At 39.9% G+C, this 19,996-nt stretch overlaps 1 protein-coding gene across 7 annotated transcripts in view; it reads left to right on the forward strand.

Moving 5' to 3' along the window:
• MIX23 (mitochondrial matrix import factor 23) overlaps positions 1-5,510 on the forward strand; it is a 60,128-nt gene extending 54,618 nt beyond the window's left edge. For all 7 annotated transcript variants that reach the window (XR_011620317.1, XR_011620318.1, XR_011620319.1 and 4 more), the window contains 2 exons: positions 1,973-2,032; positions 5,409-5,510. Coding sequence is in view for 2 of the 7 variants with exons in the window: in XM_011722116.2 (XP_011720418.1) it covers positions 1,973-2,032; positions 5,409-5,459 (111 nt within the window). In the remaining 5 variants the exon portion in view is untranslated. The remainder of the gene's footprint in view (positions 1-1,972; positions 2,033-5,408) is intronic.
• Positions 5,511-19,996: the final 14,486 nt, after the last annotated feature.

Raw genomic sequence — 19,996 nt, forward strand, 5'->3', positions numbered from 1 at the left:
AGTTTGTTGGTAGCACTGATAAAATTATATTAGAAGTTGGCTGTAATATCTGCAATGTTGTAGAATTTTAAAAAATAATCCAAAGGCAGACAGCTCTAAGGAAATAAATCCCACCTACCTTGGTGGCTTTGTAATCTTGTTCTGAAAATTCTGATTTTGAGTCTGTAAAATGGAGCTGATACCTAATAACTTCTTATTTTTTTTGAGGATGGGGGTGGGGTGGTGTGGGGAGAATTCAAGGATGTAAGAAAGACCTTGCATATTGGCTGCTACGAAGTAGCAGTTTCTTTCCTTTATGAGTCTCTGGGACTCCATATTTGTTGCATTAATCCTCTTTGTCATATCACCAACCAGTGGTTTCTAGCTTTTGTTTCACTACGGCTTAAGGGCAGGGTGTTGTGGCAGGGGAGGATCCCCTGTCTCAGCGTCAGTGTATTCTCTTTTGGACAGTTCTAATTGTTCCAAGATTTTCATATATATTGTGAAATTCTGCTCCCATAATATATAAGTACTGCTTCTTATTCTTCTCTCTGGAGTTACCCAGGATAATTCTGAACCCTTTTCTGCATAGTATCCCTTTAAATACTTGAGAGCAGTTTTGAAGACTATCTTAGTGACTTTCACACTGTTCTTCAACTGAAATTATTTCTTTGGCAGTCAGTCCAGGCTTTGTCAGAGAAGTGGAGCTTTAATGATTTTGGTCTGTATGGCTGATTAAAATGGGAACTTAGGTTGCATTGGTGGGCTTCTTCAGGCTTGTTACTACTGCACAGCACAGGACTAATTGTCAGAATGCAGTTCTTCTCCTTGTTCCACAGTTCTTGCCATGTGTACCAACCTACGCTTTGACACCAGTTCTGCATCTAAGAAGGGAGTTTGCAAGGAGCTATTGGACCTGTACCAAGTTCCATTCTTATCAGTGTTGCCATGAATGTCTCAAACCTCCTGCCTGAACTGCGCTCCTAGTTGGCCAGGGTCTTTGGCCTGGGTGTCAGATTCATGCTTGCCCAGATCTTGTTGAGCTCTCTGGCATTTTATTCCCAAATCTGGTCTGGGTTCTTCACTTTGGCCTGAGGAAGTCATCCTGGTGTTAAACTCTTAGGTGGCATCAACCTATAGTTCATGCTTTTTTCTCCTCATTTTCCTGAATATTTTCAAGCCTTCTGCCTGGAACTAGCCAGCTTTTTCCCCTTCAAGTCCTCTAACAAAATGTTACTGGGAGTATTGTGAGCCCTGCTCTCAGGGCCTGGCAATGGAATTGGCTACTTTTCTCTCGGAGTAATTAGGTTGGCAGTTATAAAGAAAGCTAAAGACTTGGCATTTTTAGCCTGAGACTTCTGACTGTATGGTTAAGGTGTGAGGAAGCGCATGCCTTTCTAGATCACTTCCACCTATATTCTCTTTCCTCCTTGAGGTTTTTTTTTTTCTTAATTCTCTATTCAAATCAGGTTTATACTTCCTTGTCCTTTTTTTCCTCTGTGCTATCTTTGCAAGTCTGTAGTTGTATGATCAATCTCTAGGACTGGAATCATTGGGTTCAAGGACATGAGAATGTACATTTCCTGTGAGTCTTGACAAATTGCCCTTCATAGAAGTTGTAACAATTTATACTCTTACTAAGAATATATAGGAGTATATCTTTTCCCATACCTTCACTAATGTTAGGTTTTATCAGACTTACTCATTTTGTCATATTCTTTATACATTAGTAAGACTGGCATTTTGTATGTCTTCTGTGAACTGACTGGCCTTGGGATTTTTTTTTAAAGCTCTCAAGGTGATTAGAATATGCAGCAAAGTTTGAGATTAGCAATTGATTAGATATGGGGAAAGTTGATTGTGTCAAAGAAGCTTCCAAACTCTGCCATTAACAGACAAAAATACTAGAGCAGCAGCAGGTTTTGTTGGATAAACATGAGTGTGGTTTTAGCTCTTTAAATTTTATAACTTCAATTTTTTTTTTTTCTTGCAGTTGAAATGGATGCAGTCAGAACTGAATGTTGAAGAAGTGGTAAATGACAGGAGCTGGAAGGTACAAAATAACGTTGGTATTTGGAAAGAAGTAGCAGGAAAACTGAACTAACAAAGGGAAACCAAGGGAGGGGAGTAAAGAGTGCCTTGAGGCTGTAAGGAGAGTAGAGATCACTCATTTACATTTATAGTTGAGGGTTGTAACCTTTTGGGGGGTGGGGGAGGGAGAGCAGGATTCAGTTAGCATCTAATTAGCGCCATTTTATAACAATTAGCTTTACTGGGCCAAGCAAGGCGGCTCATGTCTGTAATCCCAACACTTTGGGAGGCCAAGGCGGGTGGATCACCTGAGATCAGGAGTTCAAGACCAGCCTGGCCAACATGGTGAAACCCTGTGTCTACTAAAAATACAAAAATTAGCCAGGCATGGTGGCTCACACCTATAATCCCAGCTACTTGGGAGGCTGAGGCAGGAGAATCGCTCAAACCCGGGAGGCAGAGGTTGGAGTGAGCTGAGATCAAGCCATTGCACTCCAGCCTGGGCAACAGAGTGAGACTCCATCTCCAAAAAAAACCCAAAACAAAACAAAATTATCTTTATAAGCGTATGATAGAACTAAATGAGCTGCCATCATAACAGCATTAGAGGCATTCTCTATGTCTCCTAACACTAATTACAGGCATAGTTGACATTTAGAGTAACTACTCAGAACCTTCAAGGAGGCTATTTGTTAAAATTAGCTTTTTTGAGCTCAGTTACTTTCCGTAAGTTTTCCTATCATTAGGTAACCTATACAGTTCCTTCTCTTCTAACTTATCTGATCATAAAACTTGTTATTATATGTAGTTTTACTGGTATCTGATAATAAGGCTTTTGATTGCTCATAGATTTACAACCTCCTTATTATCATTGCATAGTTCTTGTTAGGAACAAGATTAGGGGACCAGATCCCAGAAACTTACATATAGTCAAAATTCATAAAACTCTGACTTTAGTTTTCTGAAAAAGTATATCCATTTACCCCTCTCTAAAACTCTAAAAGATTTACAAAGGGCAAACATCTATTAAATCTGAGAAAATGTACTGAAAATTCTGTTTTATCATTTGAATTTAACTACTGGAATGTTGTTAAGCTGTATGCTTATAAGAGAGGTTAGCTGAACCAAAACCAGAATGTACCAGCTTGCTGAGACATGAACAAATTGCAAAATACAAATTGACTTTCTTTGCTTTATCACATTTCTCTATCTTATCCTCTTTGCCAAGGTTTCCTATTCCTGCCCTTTCCACCAATATGATAAGGTGTCTGTCACTTGAGAGGATTTGGCAATATTTTCCCATTTTTACTCTCTGGAGAAATCATATTTACTCTTGGGATTGGATGGGGAAGGGGTACAGTGAAACATCTGGCTTGAAACAACAAGTGCAGAAATTTATGGTGTATGTATAATGTGGTGGGAAGAGTGAACTACTTTGGATTTAATATTAGTTTTAAAGAAAATATGGTCTATCCACTCCACAGAAGATGAGGCCCTTACTTGTTTTAAAAAGAGGAAAATGTAGCCATCGTACTCTGGTGCAATGGGCCAGCAGAAGTGGACAGGAAATCATTTGGGAAAAGGATTTGGAGAGGCTCAGCCAAGTTGTATGTATCACCCCAACCAGTGTGTCCAGGCCACTAAATTGAAGCCTCCCTCTTGTCTGATTGGGAATTTCAGGGAAATATCAGGGCTGGAAATGAGTGAGATGAATCGTAAAAAGGCTAGAAAGAGTCTATATAATTTCTATATATTTTCTTTTAATTGTGAGATGCATATGCCAAAGATATGTGACACGTAGAATTTAATGAATATTAATAAAATGAACATTCATATATCTACCACTCAGCTTAAGAAATTGAATAGTAGGCCAGACGCAGTAGCTCACGCCTGCAATCCAAGCACTTTGGGAGGCCGAGGCAAGTGGATCTTTTGAGTTCAGGAGTTCGAGACCAGCCTAACCAACAGGGTGAAACCCCGTCTCTACTAAAAATACAAAAAATTAGCCGGGTGTAGTGGCAGGTACCTGTAGTCCCAGCTACTCGGGAGGCTGAGGTGGGAGAATTGCTTGAACCCAGGAGGTGGAGGTTGCATTGAGCCGAGATCACGCCATTGCACTCCAGCCTGGGCAACAAGAGTGAAACTCCATCTCAAAAATAAATAAATAAAAAGAAATAAAATAATAACAATACCTCACAACCTCTGTGTTTTGATTTTTCTTTTATTTTTGTAATAGTCAATGGCAGCCAACATAGGTAGTTTGTTTTTTCTTTTACCTGAAAAGTGATTTGTTCTTCACATTAATGATGTATGGGGGTACATTCTGAGAAGAAATTCTTTTCAATTTCAGAATTTTTTTTTTTTTTCTTGAGACGGAGTGTCGCTGTGTGGCCCAGGCTGGAGTGCAGTGGCCCATCTCGGCTCACTGCAAGCTCCACCTCCCGGGTTCACGCCATTCTCCCGCCTCAGCCTCTGAGTAGCTGGGACTACAGGCGCCCGCCACCACGCCCAGCTAGTTTTTTGTATTTTCAGGAGAGACGGGGTTTCACCATGTTAGCCAGGATGGTCTCGATCTCCTGACCTCGTGATCCACCTGCCTTGGCCTCCCAAAGTGCAGGGATTACAGGCTTGAGCCACCGCGCCCGGCCTCAGAATTGTTTTAATTGGACACTTAAAAGTTTTGACATGTGATTTAAATTTTTTTAATATTAAAAATATTTTTAAAAATTTTTTAAAATAGTAATATACAGTAAAAATTCTACCTTCTGTCCCTTTCCTTCAGCCACCTCTTTCTTTCCCTTTTCTCTGAAAAATGGTATATGCTTTCAGATACACCTTTTCTGATTTTATGTGTGTGTATTTTTCTACCTTTGTTACACAAGTGAAAGTGTACTATTCACACTTTGTTTTTTTCCCTTAATAATCTTGGAGATCTTTTTAAATCAGAACATAAATTATTTTTAACCTTGTTTGTATTCCATTGAATAACCATACCAAATTTTTATTTAACATAGTTCCATGTGGACATTTAGTTATTGAGCATTCTTTATTTAAACTTATTTTAGATATTTTTGTGTAGTTGTTTAAAAAATGTCCAGAATATGAAGTTGAAATGTTTGCTAGTAACTAAATTACCTGGCTCTTGATGATTTTTTCCCTAAGTAACTTAAATTTTATTAAAATATTAGAATTGTCTTGTAAATACATGTCAAGGCCTTCTGTGCATTCACACCTCGTAAGTCAGTTTGAACTAGTGAGGAAACTCTTCTGTTTCCTAAATCTGTTGACTTAGGACAAAAATGGTAATAACCTTTTGAAGCATACTAAATTGAATTTAGTTCCAGGCCTGATTTATACAGGATAACTCAATGACTTTTATTTCTGTTTCAATATTTTAGGTGTTTAATGAACGCTGCCGAATTCACTTCAAGCCTCCAAAGAATGAATAAAGAGAGATTCTTTTTTTTTTTTTTTTTTTTTTTTTTAAGGACTGGGTCATCTCATAAGAGCTAAGCATGACAGATATCAACAGGGCGGGCTTCCTAGGATGATTTCTGAGCCAACAGTCCAAGACCTTTTGTTGATTTCAGCCCCACTTAGCCAAGACCTCAAGTATAAATAATTCTGATAATTATGGAGAAATCAACTGCTATTTTATACTGATTCTGTAAAAAAAAAAAGTTTTGTAACTATTAAAATAATTTTCTGACTCAGTGTACATATTTATTTGATTGTTTTCTATGTTGAGACAGTTCTCTTTTTATTTATTTATTGAAATTTTAGTTTTCATTTTTTAGTATCCTGTCAGGTTGTACAACAGTTCTCATAAGAGAATTTGCATGCACTTTCAATATCTAATTTGTATTGTACTTTTTTATTTTTATAAATGTATTGGCATGGATGTGGACCTTTTTGGTTATTGATAAGTTTATTCCTTGATTTATCTTTGTGGGTTGATTATAAAAGGGCAGTATTATAAGCTGGACACTGTCCAAAGAAGTTTTCTTTTAGTACCTTAACTGATCTTGTTTTCAGATGTAAAAACTAATTTTTGGTGGAATTCTTTCCTGGACAGTATTTCCATGGTCATGGAAAAGGAAAGCAGAAATTCAGGAAAGGGAAAAGCAAGGAAGAGCTTGCATGACAGCAAATGAGTTAGTAACAAACCTGCTATAATTGCAGGATTTGGTCCTTGCAAAAAAAACCACTTTCTAGTATGGAATGGTTATGTTACTAGTTTTCTATTGCTGCTTTACAAATTATCACAAACAGTATTTTACAGTTCTGTAGGCCAGATGGGCAGATTTGACTGACCTTTTTTTTGTTTAGGGTCTTAAAGCTGAAATCAAGTTGAGTGCCAGGCTGGGCATTGTTCTGGAGTCTCTAGGGGAAGAGTCTGCTGCTAAGCTCATTGAGTTGCCAGATCGTTGCATCATGGGCCTGAGGTCCCCATTTCCTTGCTGACTGTCAGGTGCCACTCTCAGCTCCAGGAAGCTACCCACATTTCTTGACACATGATTCCTTCCATCTTTAGGCTGGCAATGGTGCATTCAGTTCTTCTCATACTTGGAATCTGACTTCCCTTTATGCTACAAACCAGATAAAATGATTTTAAAGGGCTTGTGTGATTAGGCCTACCACATCTTTTTGCTTAACTCAAAGTCAACTGATGAGAATCATAATTACATCCGCAAATCTCTTGCCAGGTTTTTTAAAACGACAGACACCAAGTCCCATATTCATGGTCTGAGGGATATCTTGAGCCAATTTAGGACTCTGCCCACCATAGTGATTTAAATAAGCCCCCTGGCTCTGGCCCAGTTAGATTAGCCAGCTAGGTCTCTGGTAGGCCTGTGTACATTGACCACCATCAGATTATGCATTTAGAAATGAGTGATAAAGATATAAAGTGCCCACCATTCTTTGAACAAAACTTTTTGAGCACTTACTGTAGGTCAGACACTTTTTGTGGAGATTTTAGTCTAGTCTCAACAAAAATTTCCTAGAGGTCCGCAGTGAAAAATGGCTTATATAAAGTTGAGTAAGTAATTTTTGGGTAGATAAGTGAGTTGAAAAGATGGATACAAGAACAGAAAGACGAAGGTCTCCCTGATTCTGCTGCTCAGGAGGGAATTCAGATCCTTGGAAAGGATTCATTAACAGTCTTTCCAGAATTTCAGGTCGGCCAAAATACCATCTAGTTAATCCAATTATGTTAGTAGAGTGCCTGAATCATTACAGTGTAACATTTGAAAAATGTGCAATGGTGGCAGTGTGGAGTGATAGTATAAATGAATAGGTTTAGTGTGATAATGGCATTTAAAACCTCAACTAATGAAGGAAGATGGATGACATTGCTTTTGAAAGTTGAGTTGCCTGCTGAAAAAGTGTCCTGTGTGTAATTACTGCCTTAGAACAATTTGTTGATTCACTTTTGTTGCCTGAAAGATAGGTAGGATTCAGCAACTCACACACACACAAAAGAAGTAGAAGGTTCGAAAGTTCGCAGGTGAGTTTGGCCCTTCCTTGGCAGAACAGACAGCCATATGAAGAAACACCTATGATGATACATTTGCAAATTCTTTTAACAAATATTTGAATGCCTTCCTAGGCACTATTAACCACTATTGTTACATCACTCAGCAAAACAAAAATACCTGGTTTTAAAGAGCTTTTATTTGGTGAAGGAAGATAGCAGTAAGTTATATGGTATGCTAAAATGTGATAAAGTTCTATGAAAAAAAAATAGAGAAGGAAATCAGGAATGGGGTGGAGAGTGGGTTGCAAATGACTGTTTCCAGCTGCCTGGAAAATATAATGCCCTTGTCTTTGAAAAGTTGCTTTAACTTAAGACTGAAATGTACCAAGGAAGTGCAGTAATAAAAAGGGTGTTTTCTAATATGTCATTCTTTTATAAGTTGTACTCTGGACTAGGTGTGGTGGCTCATGTCTGCAATCCCAGTACTTTGGGAGGCTGAGGCGTGAGGATCAAGAGCCCAGGAGTTCGAGACCAGCCCGGGCAACATGGTGAGACCCAGTCTTTTAAAAAATTTTTTGAAATGGTGCTTGTCTGTATTCTCAGCTGCTCATGAAGCTGAGACAGGAAGATCTCTTGAGCCCAGGAAGTTGAGGCTCCAGTGAACTATGATTGTGCCACTGCCTTCCAGCTATGGTGGCAGAGCAAGATCCTGTTTTAATAATAAGTTGTACACTGAAGATACTAGTTTGGGAAATGTAGTGATAATGTACCCAGTGCTGCTATAGTAGTCCCTGCTAATGTGCCAGTGTCCAGGAGTGATAAACTTGTAATCTTGTAAACTGGGAGATTAATCAAATGTGTGAGCCCTTTTTAAACCAAGAAAAATGAACATTCTATCTAGAGTTAGGTGATCTAATCAAACATATTAGAGATTATTTAGGTTACTCATGATTTCTGTATGTATTTAGCCTTGTAGAATACCCTTGATGAACTTGATTGACCCTTAAAAAAGAATCTTTATTATTGAGCATAAACATTGAAGAATAAAGAAGATAGAAAGTGATGCCTCCTCATTGGGGTAGCATTTCCAGGACAAGCCTAATTTTATCCCATAGAATTACGTTGGGAAGGAAATTCAAAACGTTAACAAGAGGTTTAGACAAATATGGCTTCCAGCTTCTGAAGGCAATGGCCAGCTGGGGGCACCCCTGTCCAAGGGGAGAGGACTTGGCTGAGGTGCATTTGTATATCTCCTGGTGCATTAAGAAGGGATAGGTAATCTACTGGCACTTAAAAATAATTGCTATGATTGAATGATTTTCCCACTCCAGTTTTTAAAACCAGCAAGAAAAATTTCTGCTTAAAAGCCCCCAGTGGCTGGCCAGGCGCAGTGGCTCACACCTGTAATCCCAGCACTTTGGGAAGCCGAGATGGGCGGATCACTTGAGGTCAGGAGTTCAAGACCAGTCTGGCCAACATGGTGAAACCCCATCTCTACTTAAAAAACAAAAATTAGCCAGGCGTGGTGGCAGGCGCCTGTAATCCAAGCTACTCAGGAGGCTGAGGCAGGAGAATCGCTTAAACCCAGAAGGCGGAGGTTGCAGTGAGCGCGCCACTGCACTCTAGCCTGGGTGACAGGTTTTTAACAGATTTGAGACTCTGTCTCAAAAAAAAAAAAAAAAAAAAAAAAAATTGCAACCACAGTGGCTTCTCAGTGCCTTGAAGACAGATACAGATTCCTTAAAGTGGCTTGGGAAGTCCATCCTCTGTCTCCTGCTCACCTCCAACCTCACTGCTCGCTATGATGCACTCTGTTCCCCACTAAACTTCTTTGTGCTCCAAGAAAAGACCCAGTCTCACCTCTGAACATCTGTGCATTCTCACACTTCCCTGGCCAACTCCTACCCATGCTTCAGGTCTCAGCTATCATTTCCTTCAGCAAGGCTTTCCTGACCTCTCAAGTACAAGTTACGTGTCCCTTTTATGCACATCCACAATAACACCTCTATCGTAATCTTTATTACACTGTTACAATTTCTCACTTATCTCTTTCCTCCACCTGTTTTTGAGGGCTGGCACTGTGCTTCTCAGTGTCTGAGCTGGATGAGACACTGCTAGTTTCCTACCCTATATCCATTTTTCTCTTCCTTACCAAGAGAATCCTGGTTTTGTTTAGGGTAGCATTGTGCCCAGCTTCCCCTGCAGCTCCAAGTATCAGTCAGACAATCCTGGCCAATGAGATAGGCTAGGGCATTTTTGAGAAACATTTACAGTGCAAAGAGAACTGTCCCTTCCTCCTCTTTTCCTCCTTCTTTCTACCTGAAATGTGGTTAGGGTGGCTAGAAGTGACAAGGATTAGGGCTATTTGCCTATGTGGTGACAGATGAAAGACGACAAAAACCATGTTAAGGACGGCTGAACAGAAAGAAGGAGAAGGAATTGTGTGTTGTCATTCTAGCCCTGGGCTACCTGCCTTTAAACTTGTTATTATATGAAGGTGGTGAGATATTATGTGAGATGTTGTCATCTGTTCATTTGGGGATGTAACAGGGGTGGTTAACCCAAATATAGAGGTTTAACCTATTTGGGTCTATTATATGCAGTCAAATGTAGCCCATAAGTGATACACTGCTCATATATTTGTTAAATTAATGAAGATTATAATAATAATTGCTCATTTGCCAAGTGCTTACCACAAATTAGGCTCCATTCTAAGTACTTTCTATGACTGCCTCATTTGGGAGAAGAACCTTGGCAGATTCTATAGGAAAATTCTGGAGAATACTAAGCCCTACATGAAGAAATAGCCAGAATCGTGTGGAAGAATTTGGGAGAAATCTCTTATTTCTCCAAAATGAAAATTAGCATTAATAGCTAGCCCAGCCAGGACCTGTCCATTACTTGGTTCCTAAGGGTAGGGGTCAGATCTCTAACATATTGCAACATGTTGGCTAGGTGCAGTGGCTCACAACTATAATCCCAACACTTTGGGAGGCCAGTGCAGGCAGGTTGCTTGAGCTCAGGAGTTTAAGACCAGCCTGGGCAACATGGTGAAGCCCCATCTCTACCAACAATACACAAAAAGCCAGGTGTGGTGGTGTGTGCCTGTGGTCCCAGCTACTCTGGAGGCTGAGGTGGGAGGATCACTTGAGCCCAGGAGGCAGAGGTTGCAGTGAGGCATGATCACACCACTGAACTCTAGCCTGGGCAATAGAGTGAGACCCCCATCTCAAAAATAATAATAATTAAAATAAAATAAAATATTTCAACATGTGAATGCCGTTCCCACCTTGCTCAATTGTTCAACCCACACTAAATCTCTTCCCCTAATCTCTCCCTACTTCTCTAAGGACAAATATGCTGGTCAGTCTATGTATTTCTCTCTGGCTGTCTAACTCTATCTATCTGTCTATCTATCCATCTGTCTATCTATCTATTATCTATCTATCTATCTATCTAATCTGCCTTTCTGCTTTTTATCTACCTATCCATCCAGTCATCCATTTGTCATGTGGATTAGATGCCTGCCGCATCAGAGCCCTTTCTAAGACTGACCCACAGCTCCTACTGAAAGAGCACCCCCAGATGACCCATTTTACACTAGGTTGATTAGACTAAGGTTGGGCAGTTCACCCAAGAACTGCTAAACCTTAAGTTGGCCAGTGTCCTGTGACATGTCTTGGGGCAAAAAGAGGATCTGGGCAATCAAATTTTTCACAGCTTTGAACTGAGAAATACTGAGAGAATTATGTAGTGAGCAGGAAGTGAGGCCTGAAGGAGAGGGGTGATGAGGCACAACAGGGGCCATGGAAGCTCAATGTTCTGAGAAAACAGAAGCTGTAAGGATGTACACCGTGAGGTAGAGAGGAGTTATATAGAGTAGAAGAAAGAACGCCAGTTGAAGCTGGCAGAAAAGTAGACACAAAGAGAAGTACAGACAGCTGCTTGGGGAACAGCTGAGACCCATTAATGATGGAGCCCTAGAACAAAAACCCATTACCATAGCTCCTCAGGTTCTTAGAGCTGCCTGGATTCTGATTCTGACTGTGAGACCCAGTTCTGTGTGGGCCCCTTTCCTCTATGAAGCCTGGCTGTTTGGCATTTTCTAGATTTCTAAGCAAATGCATCTTTATAAAGAATCCCTGTGACATAAAATAAATTCTCTTGAACCAAAAGAGCCTATCTAAAACATTCCCAGTAAGCCAGTATTCAAGCAGTATCTCCCTGTTAAATAATCCACCGACGTTAGCACATTATTTTCCTCATGAAATACTTCTCATATTGTTTAGAGCAGCAGGGATGGGCTTGGATAGCTCCTTGGGTGAAACTCGTCACTGCGTCTGAACTTCAAGTCCAACAAGGTAAGCCTCTGAGCCTCCAGGGCCCAGGATGAGTCTCTGGAACTCTCCAAATGAGAAACTAGACAGATAATGATTGATTCTCTCCCTCAGGTAGGGGAGGAAATCTGTTTCCCAGAAAGAACAGAATAAGCCCTGCCCACAGCCCTGGGCACGGTCATACCCTCTGAATCTTGACTTGGCCCAATACCAGTGGCCACACACTCTGCAAAAACACAGTCTGTGGCAGAAAATTCTAGGAGTGCCTGCTAGAGTAGGGGTTGAGTCTCTCAACTCTGCAAGGCAAGAGTACATTCTCTGTCTCTCCCTTTGGGGTCAGGCAAAATAATATTTGCAATAGAATACAAATTCTTGCTTCCAGATTCCATTTCAAATTTGGCGGGGAAGATATTTCGGAGATGTAATTTTTTCCTTTGGTTGCAAGAGTACTGCTGAGGGAAGACCGTTTTTTTTTTTTTTTAGGGGAAACTTGTTCCTTTAACAGCTGTTAATGGCCAAGAAACTTCCAAACACTCTTTCCATCAGCAGTTTATCCAGTTGCAGGTCTATCTTTTTTTCATTTCTCTGAGAATCCCAACAATTCTTGGAGAATAAGGCTAATTCAAACACCACCTCCTAATCCTTTAAAATAAGCTTTTTTAAAAAAAAAAATCTGCATTAAAGTTGATTTTAAATTATTCCAATTTTTCACTTTTTAACCAATTTGTAATTCATTATGGTATATATGAAATTTGTATCCAAATTGTTGATTATATTCCAAAATAAAATGCAGTATTTCAAGAGCATTTAGTAAATAAAAATATTTTTTCACATTGCTTTTATTCTATCTGGCTTAAACAAATTTGGCTCACATTTTTTTTTTTCCTTTGGGGGAAAAACCTTGCTCTGTCACCCAGGCTGGAGTGCAGTGGCACAATCTTAGCTCACTCCAACCTCTGCCTCCTGGGTTCAGGGGAGGTTCCTGCCTCAGCCTCCTGAGTAGCTGGGATTACAGGCATGTGCCACCACACCCATCTAACTTTTGTACTTTTCGTAGGATGGGGTTTCACCATATCGTCCAGGCTGGTCTCTAACTCCTGACCTCAAGTGATCCGCCCACCTTGGCCTCCCAAAGTGCTGGGATTACAGGTCTGAGCCATCACGCCTGGCCTGGCTCAGTGGAATATTTTGTAATACATTTTATACTTTAAGATATATTTTTAATTCAATTAGAGCTAGTATTTCCATTAAACCTTTTCTCTTTATATCACACTAGCACTCAACCCTGGCTGACATCAGAATCACCTGGACTATTTTCCAGAGATTATTTTTTAATCGATCTGCAGTGGTACCCCACCTTGGATATTTTGGTGTTAATTTATAAATTAAGAGACTCTAATATGCAGGCAAGATCAAGAATCACTGCACACGTTACTTGATATTTTTTCCTATTTATTTTTATTTTTTGTTATGTTCTCTTTAACATGAAGTATACCTAACCAGCAACAGGATATGTTTATCTATTTGTTCAAGTCTTTTATTTTGGACAGTGAATTATTGTAGAGTCACATGTTACTGAACAATGGGGACACCTTCTGAGAAATATGCCATTAGACAATGTTGTCAGTGTGCAGACATCATAGACTATACTTACACAAACCTAGATTGTACAGCCTACTACATACCTAGTCTGTATGGTATAGCCTGTTGCTCCTAGGCTGCTAACCTGTATAGCATGTTACCATACTGAATACAGGACAGTAGGCAATCATAACACAATGGTGAGTATTTGTGTATCTATGTAAACATAGAACAGGCACTCTGGGATACCAAAGCAGGAGGATCACTTGAGCCCAGGAGTTCAAGACCAACCTGGGCAATATAGCAAGACCCTATCTCTGCAAAAAAAAAAGAAAAGAAAAGAAAAAGAAAGAAAGAAGACAATCTGCCAGGCATGGTGGCATGTGCCTGTAGTCCAAGGTACTCAGAAGGCTGAAGCAGAAGGATCTCTTGCACCCAGGAGTTTGAGGTTGCAGTGAGCTACGATCATGCCACTGCACTCCAGCCTGAGTAATAGAGTGAAACTGTGTCTCCTAAAAAATAAAAAAAGAAAATAAAAAACATATAGAAAGGTACAGTAAGAATCAGTATGAAAGATTTTTAAATGGTGTGATAAATGGAGCTTGCAGGACTACAAGCTGCTCTGGGTGAGTCAGTGAGTGAGTGGTGAGTGAATGTGAAGGCCTGAGACTCACTGTGCTCTCCTGTAGACTTTATAAACACTGTACACTTAGGCTACACTACATTTATTTTAAAATTTTTCTTTCTTCAACAATAAATTAGCCTCAGCTTACTGTAATATTTTACTTTATAAACTTTTAAATTTAAAAAATTTTTTGACTCTTATAATAACATTTAGCTTAAAACAGAAACATTGCACAGCTGTACAAAAATATTTTTCCTTTATATCCTTATTCTAGAAGCTTTTTTCTATTTTTAATTTTTTTACTTTTTAAGATTTTTATTAAAAATGAAGATACAAACACAGAGATTAGCCTAGGCCTACACAGGGTCAGGATGATCAATATTACTATTTTTTTCTTTTTTCTTTTTTTTTCTTTTTTGAGGCGGAGTTTTGCTCTTGTTGCCCAGGCCGGAGTGCAATGGCACAATCTTGGCTCACCACAACCTCGGCCTCCCAGGTTCAAGCGATTCTCCTGCCTCAGCCTCCTGAGTAGCTGGGATTACAGGCAAGGTCCACCATGCTAAGCTAATTTTTGTATTTTTAGTAGTGACAGGGTTTCTCCATGTTGGTCAGGCTGGCCTCGAACTCCCGACCTCAACTGATCCACCCTCCTCGACTTCCCAAAATGTTAGGATTACAGGCGTGAGCCACCACGCCTGGCTGAATATTACTATTTTCAACCTCCACATCTTATCCCACTGGGAGGTCTTCAGAAACAAAAACACACATAGAGTTATCTCCTATGATAACAATGCCTTCTTCTAGAACACCCCCTGAAGGATTTGCCAGAGCCTGTTTTACAGTTAACTCAAAAAAAAAAGTGCAAGGAGTACATTCTAAAATAATGATAAAAAGTGTAGTACAGTAAATACATAAGCCAATAACATAGTTGTTTATTATCATTATCAAGTGTTATGTACTACACATAATTGTATGCACTATATTTTTATATGACTGGTGGCAAGGTAGGTTTGTTTACACCAGCATCACCAAAAACATGTGAGTAATGCATTGCATTAAATTTTTACTATGGCTACGATGTCACTAGGTGATAGGAATTTTTCAGCTGCATTATAATTTTATGGGACCTCGTTGTATATGTGGTCTGTCATTGACAAAAACATCATTATGGCAGTGCATGAGTGTCATTCTCTTTGCATAGGTTTTGTATGTTGCTTATTAGATTAATTTGTAAATGTGTGATGTATTTAGACTTTCCACCCCAAAATCAGGTTAAAGTAAATCTAATCACCCTAATTATGGAGTTTCATGTATCTTTGATCAACTGCTTTGTGTAAAGAGCTACCAATGTGTGTGTGTCTATGTTTTTGCATTGCTCAGAAAAGAATTCTTATTACTGAGCCAGTAGAGTTGTCTCTAGTTGTTCTTGTTACCTAAGAGCTCCAGAGTACTAATACTAGTCAGCCCGTGGAGATCTTTTAGTTCACTTATTGACTGTTTATGTGCTAGGAGCTGAAGGCAGATGGATAGGATAGCTTCTCCATTCTGAGGCAGTAAGAGTTAGTAATGGCTATTTAAAAACAACCAGTGTTTCAACTCTCCCTTACGTATCTGCTTCAAGGGGTCAGAATAGCTGAGGGAAGGAATTCTGAGCATATGTTAGTAAAGTGTAGGGGTTAAGAAAGAGCATTGGCCCTGGAGGCAAACAGCTTGGATCACATCCTCACTTCTCTACTAACTGGTCATGCGGCCTTGCGCAAGTAACTTCATCTTTCTACACTCAGTCTTCTGTAAAGAGGGGATAGCAATAATATTTACCTCATGAGATTGTTAAAAAAGTTAAATAAGTTTTGTTTATAAAGTCTTTGGAACACTACCTAGACTATGGTGAGCATTAAATATATATTAGCTGTTATTATTATTTGGGACAGAGGATTGTCAAGTGGCACTAATGGGGTGATGGACAGAGTGCAGAGCCCAGAGGGAGACTTTAGAGCAGCAGTGTCCAATCTTTTGGCTTCCCTGGCCACATTGGTAGAAGAATTGTCTTGGGCCGCACATAAAATGCACTAATTCTAATGATGGCTGATGAGAAAAAAAAAACAACAACAACTCATGTTTTAAGAAAGTTTACGAATTTGTGTTGGGCTGCATTCAAAGCCATCCTGGGTGCCTGTGGGTCCTGTCGTGGGTTGGACAAGCTCGCTTTAGAACATCTTTTTTTTTTTTTTTTTTTTCTTAAGAGACAGGATCTTGCTCTCTCACTCAGGCTGGAGTGCAGTAGTGCAATCATAGCTCACTGCAACCTCGAACTCCTGTGCTCAAGCAATCCTCCTGCCTCAGCCTCCCAAGTAGCTACAGGTGCATGCCACCACCACCCGACTTGAGCAATTTTTTTTTTTTTTTTGAGACAGATTCTCGCTCTGTAGCCAGGCTGGAGTGCAGTGGCGCGATCTCGGCTCACTGCAATCTCTGCCTCCTGGGTTCAAGCGATTCTCCTGCCTCAGCCTCCCCAGTAGCTGGGACTACAGGCACACGCTACGATGCCCAGTTAACTTTTGTATTTTTAATAGAGACAGGGTTTTGCCATGTTGGCCATGATGGTCTCTATTTCTTGACCTCGTGATCCACCCACCTAAGCCTCCCAAAGTCCTGGGATTACAGGCGTGAGCCACTGTGCCCAGCCCAACCCAAGCATGTTTAAAACAAGTTTTCTCTTCACTTTGCCTCTCTCATTCTCTCCTTTTCCTTTACTCTCCCCTCCACTCCCTCTTCCTCTCTCCTTCCTTAACAATTCAGCCCCAAATCCATTAAGTAGGGCCAAGAACAGCAGATATTGTTTTTTTTTTGTTTTGTTTTGTTTGTTTGTTTTGAGACGGAGTCTCGCTCTGTCGCCCAGGCTGGAGTGCAGTGGCCGGATCTCAGCTCACTGCAAGCTCCGCCTCCCGGGTTTACGCCATTCTCCTGCCTCAGCCTTCCGAGTAGCTGGGACTACAGGTGCCCGCCACCTCGCCCGGCTGGTTTTTTGTATTTTTTAGTAGAGAGGGGGTTTCACCGTGTTAGCCAGGAAGGTCTCGATCTCCTGACCTCGTGATCCGCCCGTCTCGGCCTCCCAAAGTTCTGGGATTACAGGCTTGAGCCACCGCGCCCGGCCCAGATATTGGTTTTGGATGGTCGAAACTAGATGTTGGAGTTGGCTTCTCCATGGGTAGGTGCCCACCCACCATGGTGGAGCATAGCTGGCGTGGAGAGGGCAGGTACTTAGGTAAAGGGATAGTGGCAGTGGTCTAGGACAGGATGTAAATGACTGAGCATTGGGGGGCAGGTGATGGGGTGAGGAGGGTGGAGGTGGGAGTCACAAGGATGGGCGACAGGAGCAAGGATGGAAGACTTTACAAATACGTAGAAATTAACATACTCCTAAATAATCAATGGGTCAAAGAAGAAATCAAGAAAGAAATCAAGGAAAAATCAAAAGGAAAATTAGAAAGTATTTTGACATGAATGAAAATAAACAACATACCAAAACTTATGGAATGCAGCTAAAGCAATGCTTAGAGGGAAATTTATAGCTGTCAACACTTATGCAAAAAAAGATAATATCAAATCAATAACCTAACCTTTTACCTTAAGACACAGAAAATAGAAGATCAAAGTCAACCCAAGGCAAGCAAAGGGAAAGAAATAATAAACATTAGAGTAGAAATAAATAAAATAGAGAATAGAGAAACACTACATTGAATCATTGAAACAAAAGTTGTTATTTTGAAAAGATGAACAAAGTTGACAAACCTACAGGTAGACTAAGAGCAAAAAGAGAGAATACTCAAATTACTAGAATCAGAAATGAAAGGGGAGACATTAATACTGACCTTACAGAAATGAAAGGATTATAAAGGAATACTATGAACAATTGTATGCCAATAATAGATAACATAGATAAAATGAACAAATTCCTAGAATAACACATACTCCCAAAACTGACTCAAGAAGAAACAGTCAACCTAAATAGACCTATAATAAGTTTGGATATTGAATTAGTAATTTAAAAAACTACCCACAGAGAAGAGCCCAGGCCCAGATGGCTTTACTGAATGGTACTAAAGATTTAAAGAAGGCTGGACACAGTGGCTCACACCTGTAATACCAGCATTTTGGGGAGCCAAGGCAGGTGGATCACTTGAGGTCAGGAGTTTGAGACCAGACTGGCCAACATGGTGAAACCCTGTCTCTACTGAAAAAATATAAAAGTTAGCCCAGGGTGGTAATGGGTGCCTGTAATCCCAGCTACTTGAGAGGTTGAGGCAGGAAAATCACTTGAACCCAGGAGACGGAGGTTTCAGTGAGCTGAGATTGGGCACTGCACTCCAGCCTGGGCAACAGAGTGAGACCATTTCTAAAAAAAAAAAAAAAAAAAAAAAAAAAAGGTTTAAAGAAGAATTAATAACAATTCACCAATTCTACCAAAACCAGACAAAGGTGTCATAAGAAAACTATAGACAGGCCAGACATGGTGGCAATCCCATGTCTAGTATAGTATAGCCTTTAGCAGTATCAAACTTTTTTTTTTTTTTTTTTTGAGACAGGATTTCATACTTGTTGCCCAGGCTGGAGTGCAATGGCACGATCTCAGCTCACTGCAACCTCTGCCTCCCGGGTTCAAGTGATTCTCCTGCCTCAGCCTCCCAAGTAGCTGGGATTACAGGCATGTGCCACCACTCCTGTCTATTTTTTTTTTTTTGTATTTAGTAAAGAGACGGAGTTTCACCATGTTAGTCAGGTTGGTCTCAAACTCCTGACCTCAGGTGATCCACCTGCCTTGGCCTCCCAAAATACTGAGATTACAGACATGTGCCACTGTGCCTGGCCCTGAACTTCGGACTTCTCAGCCTCCATAACTGTAATAAATAAATTCATTTTCTTTGTAAATTACCAGTTTCAGATATTCTGTTATAAGCAACAGAAAATGGACTAAGACAGGTAATTGTAGTTTTTGTTATTATTTTTAAATGACAAAAACTACACTAACTTTTGCACCAACCTAATACAAATGGCTAATCATCTCATGAAAAGATGTTCAACAGCATTAGTTATCAGGGAAATACAAATCAAAACCACAATGAGCTATTATTTCACATCCACCAGGTTGGCTAACCTTAAAAAAGCTCAGATAATAACAAGTGTGGGTGAGGATATGGAGAAAATGGAACTCTCATCCACTGTTGGTGGGAATGTAAAATGCTGTGGCCTCTTCAGAAAACAGTCTGTAAGTTTCTCAAACAATTAAACATAGAGTTAGTTACCATATGAACCAGCAAATTCTACTCCTAGGTATATACCCAAGAGAAATGAAAACATATATACACACAAAACCTTGTACACAAATATTTATAGTAGCAGTGTTCCTGATAGTCAAAAGGTGAAAGCAACTTAAATATCTATCAACTGATTAGTTAACAAACAACGTGTGATATATTGATAAAATGAAATATTTGTGCATAAAAAGAAATAAAATACGGACACATGCTACAACATTGATGAATTTTGAAAACTATGCTAAGTGAAGGAAGCCAGTTACAAAAGACCACATATTATATAATTCCACATATATCAATGTCCAGACCAGGCAAATCTAGACAGAAAGTAAATTAGTTGTTGCTTAGGGGTTGAAGTATGTGTGGAGGAGGCTGGAGAAGTGATAGCTAACAGGTATGAGACTTCTTTTTGAGGTGATGAAAATCTTCTAAAATTGTGTGAGGTTTACATGCATTTGTGAATGTGGTATAAAACTATTCACCTGTACAGTTTAAATGAGTAAGTTGTATGTTTCAATTTATGTCTCAATAAAGGTATTAAATAAGAGGAAAATGGCAATTAAATGGAGCACATGATTTTGGATTGGATCTGTTTTTGGATATGGGGTCTTGCTATGTTGCCCAGCAGTAGCTATTCACAGGCATGATC

This window comes from Macaca nemestrina, chromosome 2 (genome assembly GCF_043159975.1).
Source record: "Macaca nemestrina isolate mMacNem1 chromosome 2, mMacNem.hap1, whole genome shotgun sequence".
NCBI classification, from domain to species: domain Eukaryota; kingdom Metazoa; phylum Chordata; class Mammalia; order Primates; family Cercopithecidae; genus Macaca; species Macaca nemestrina.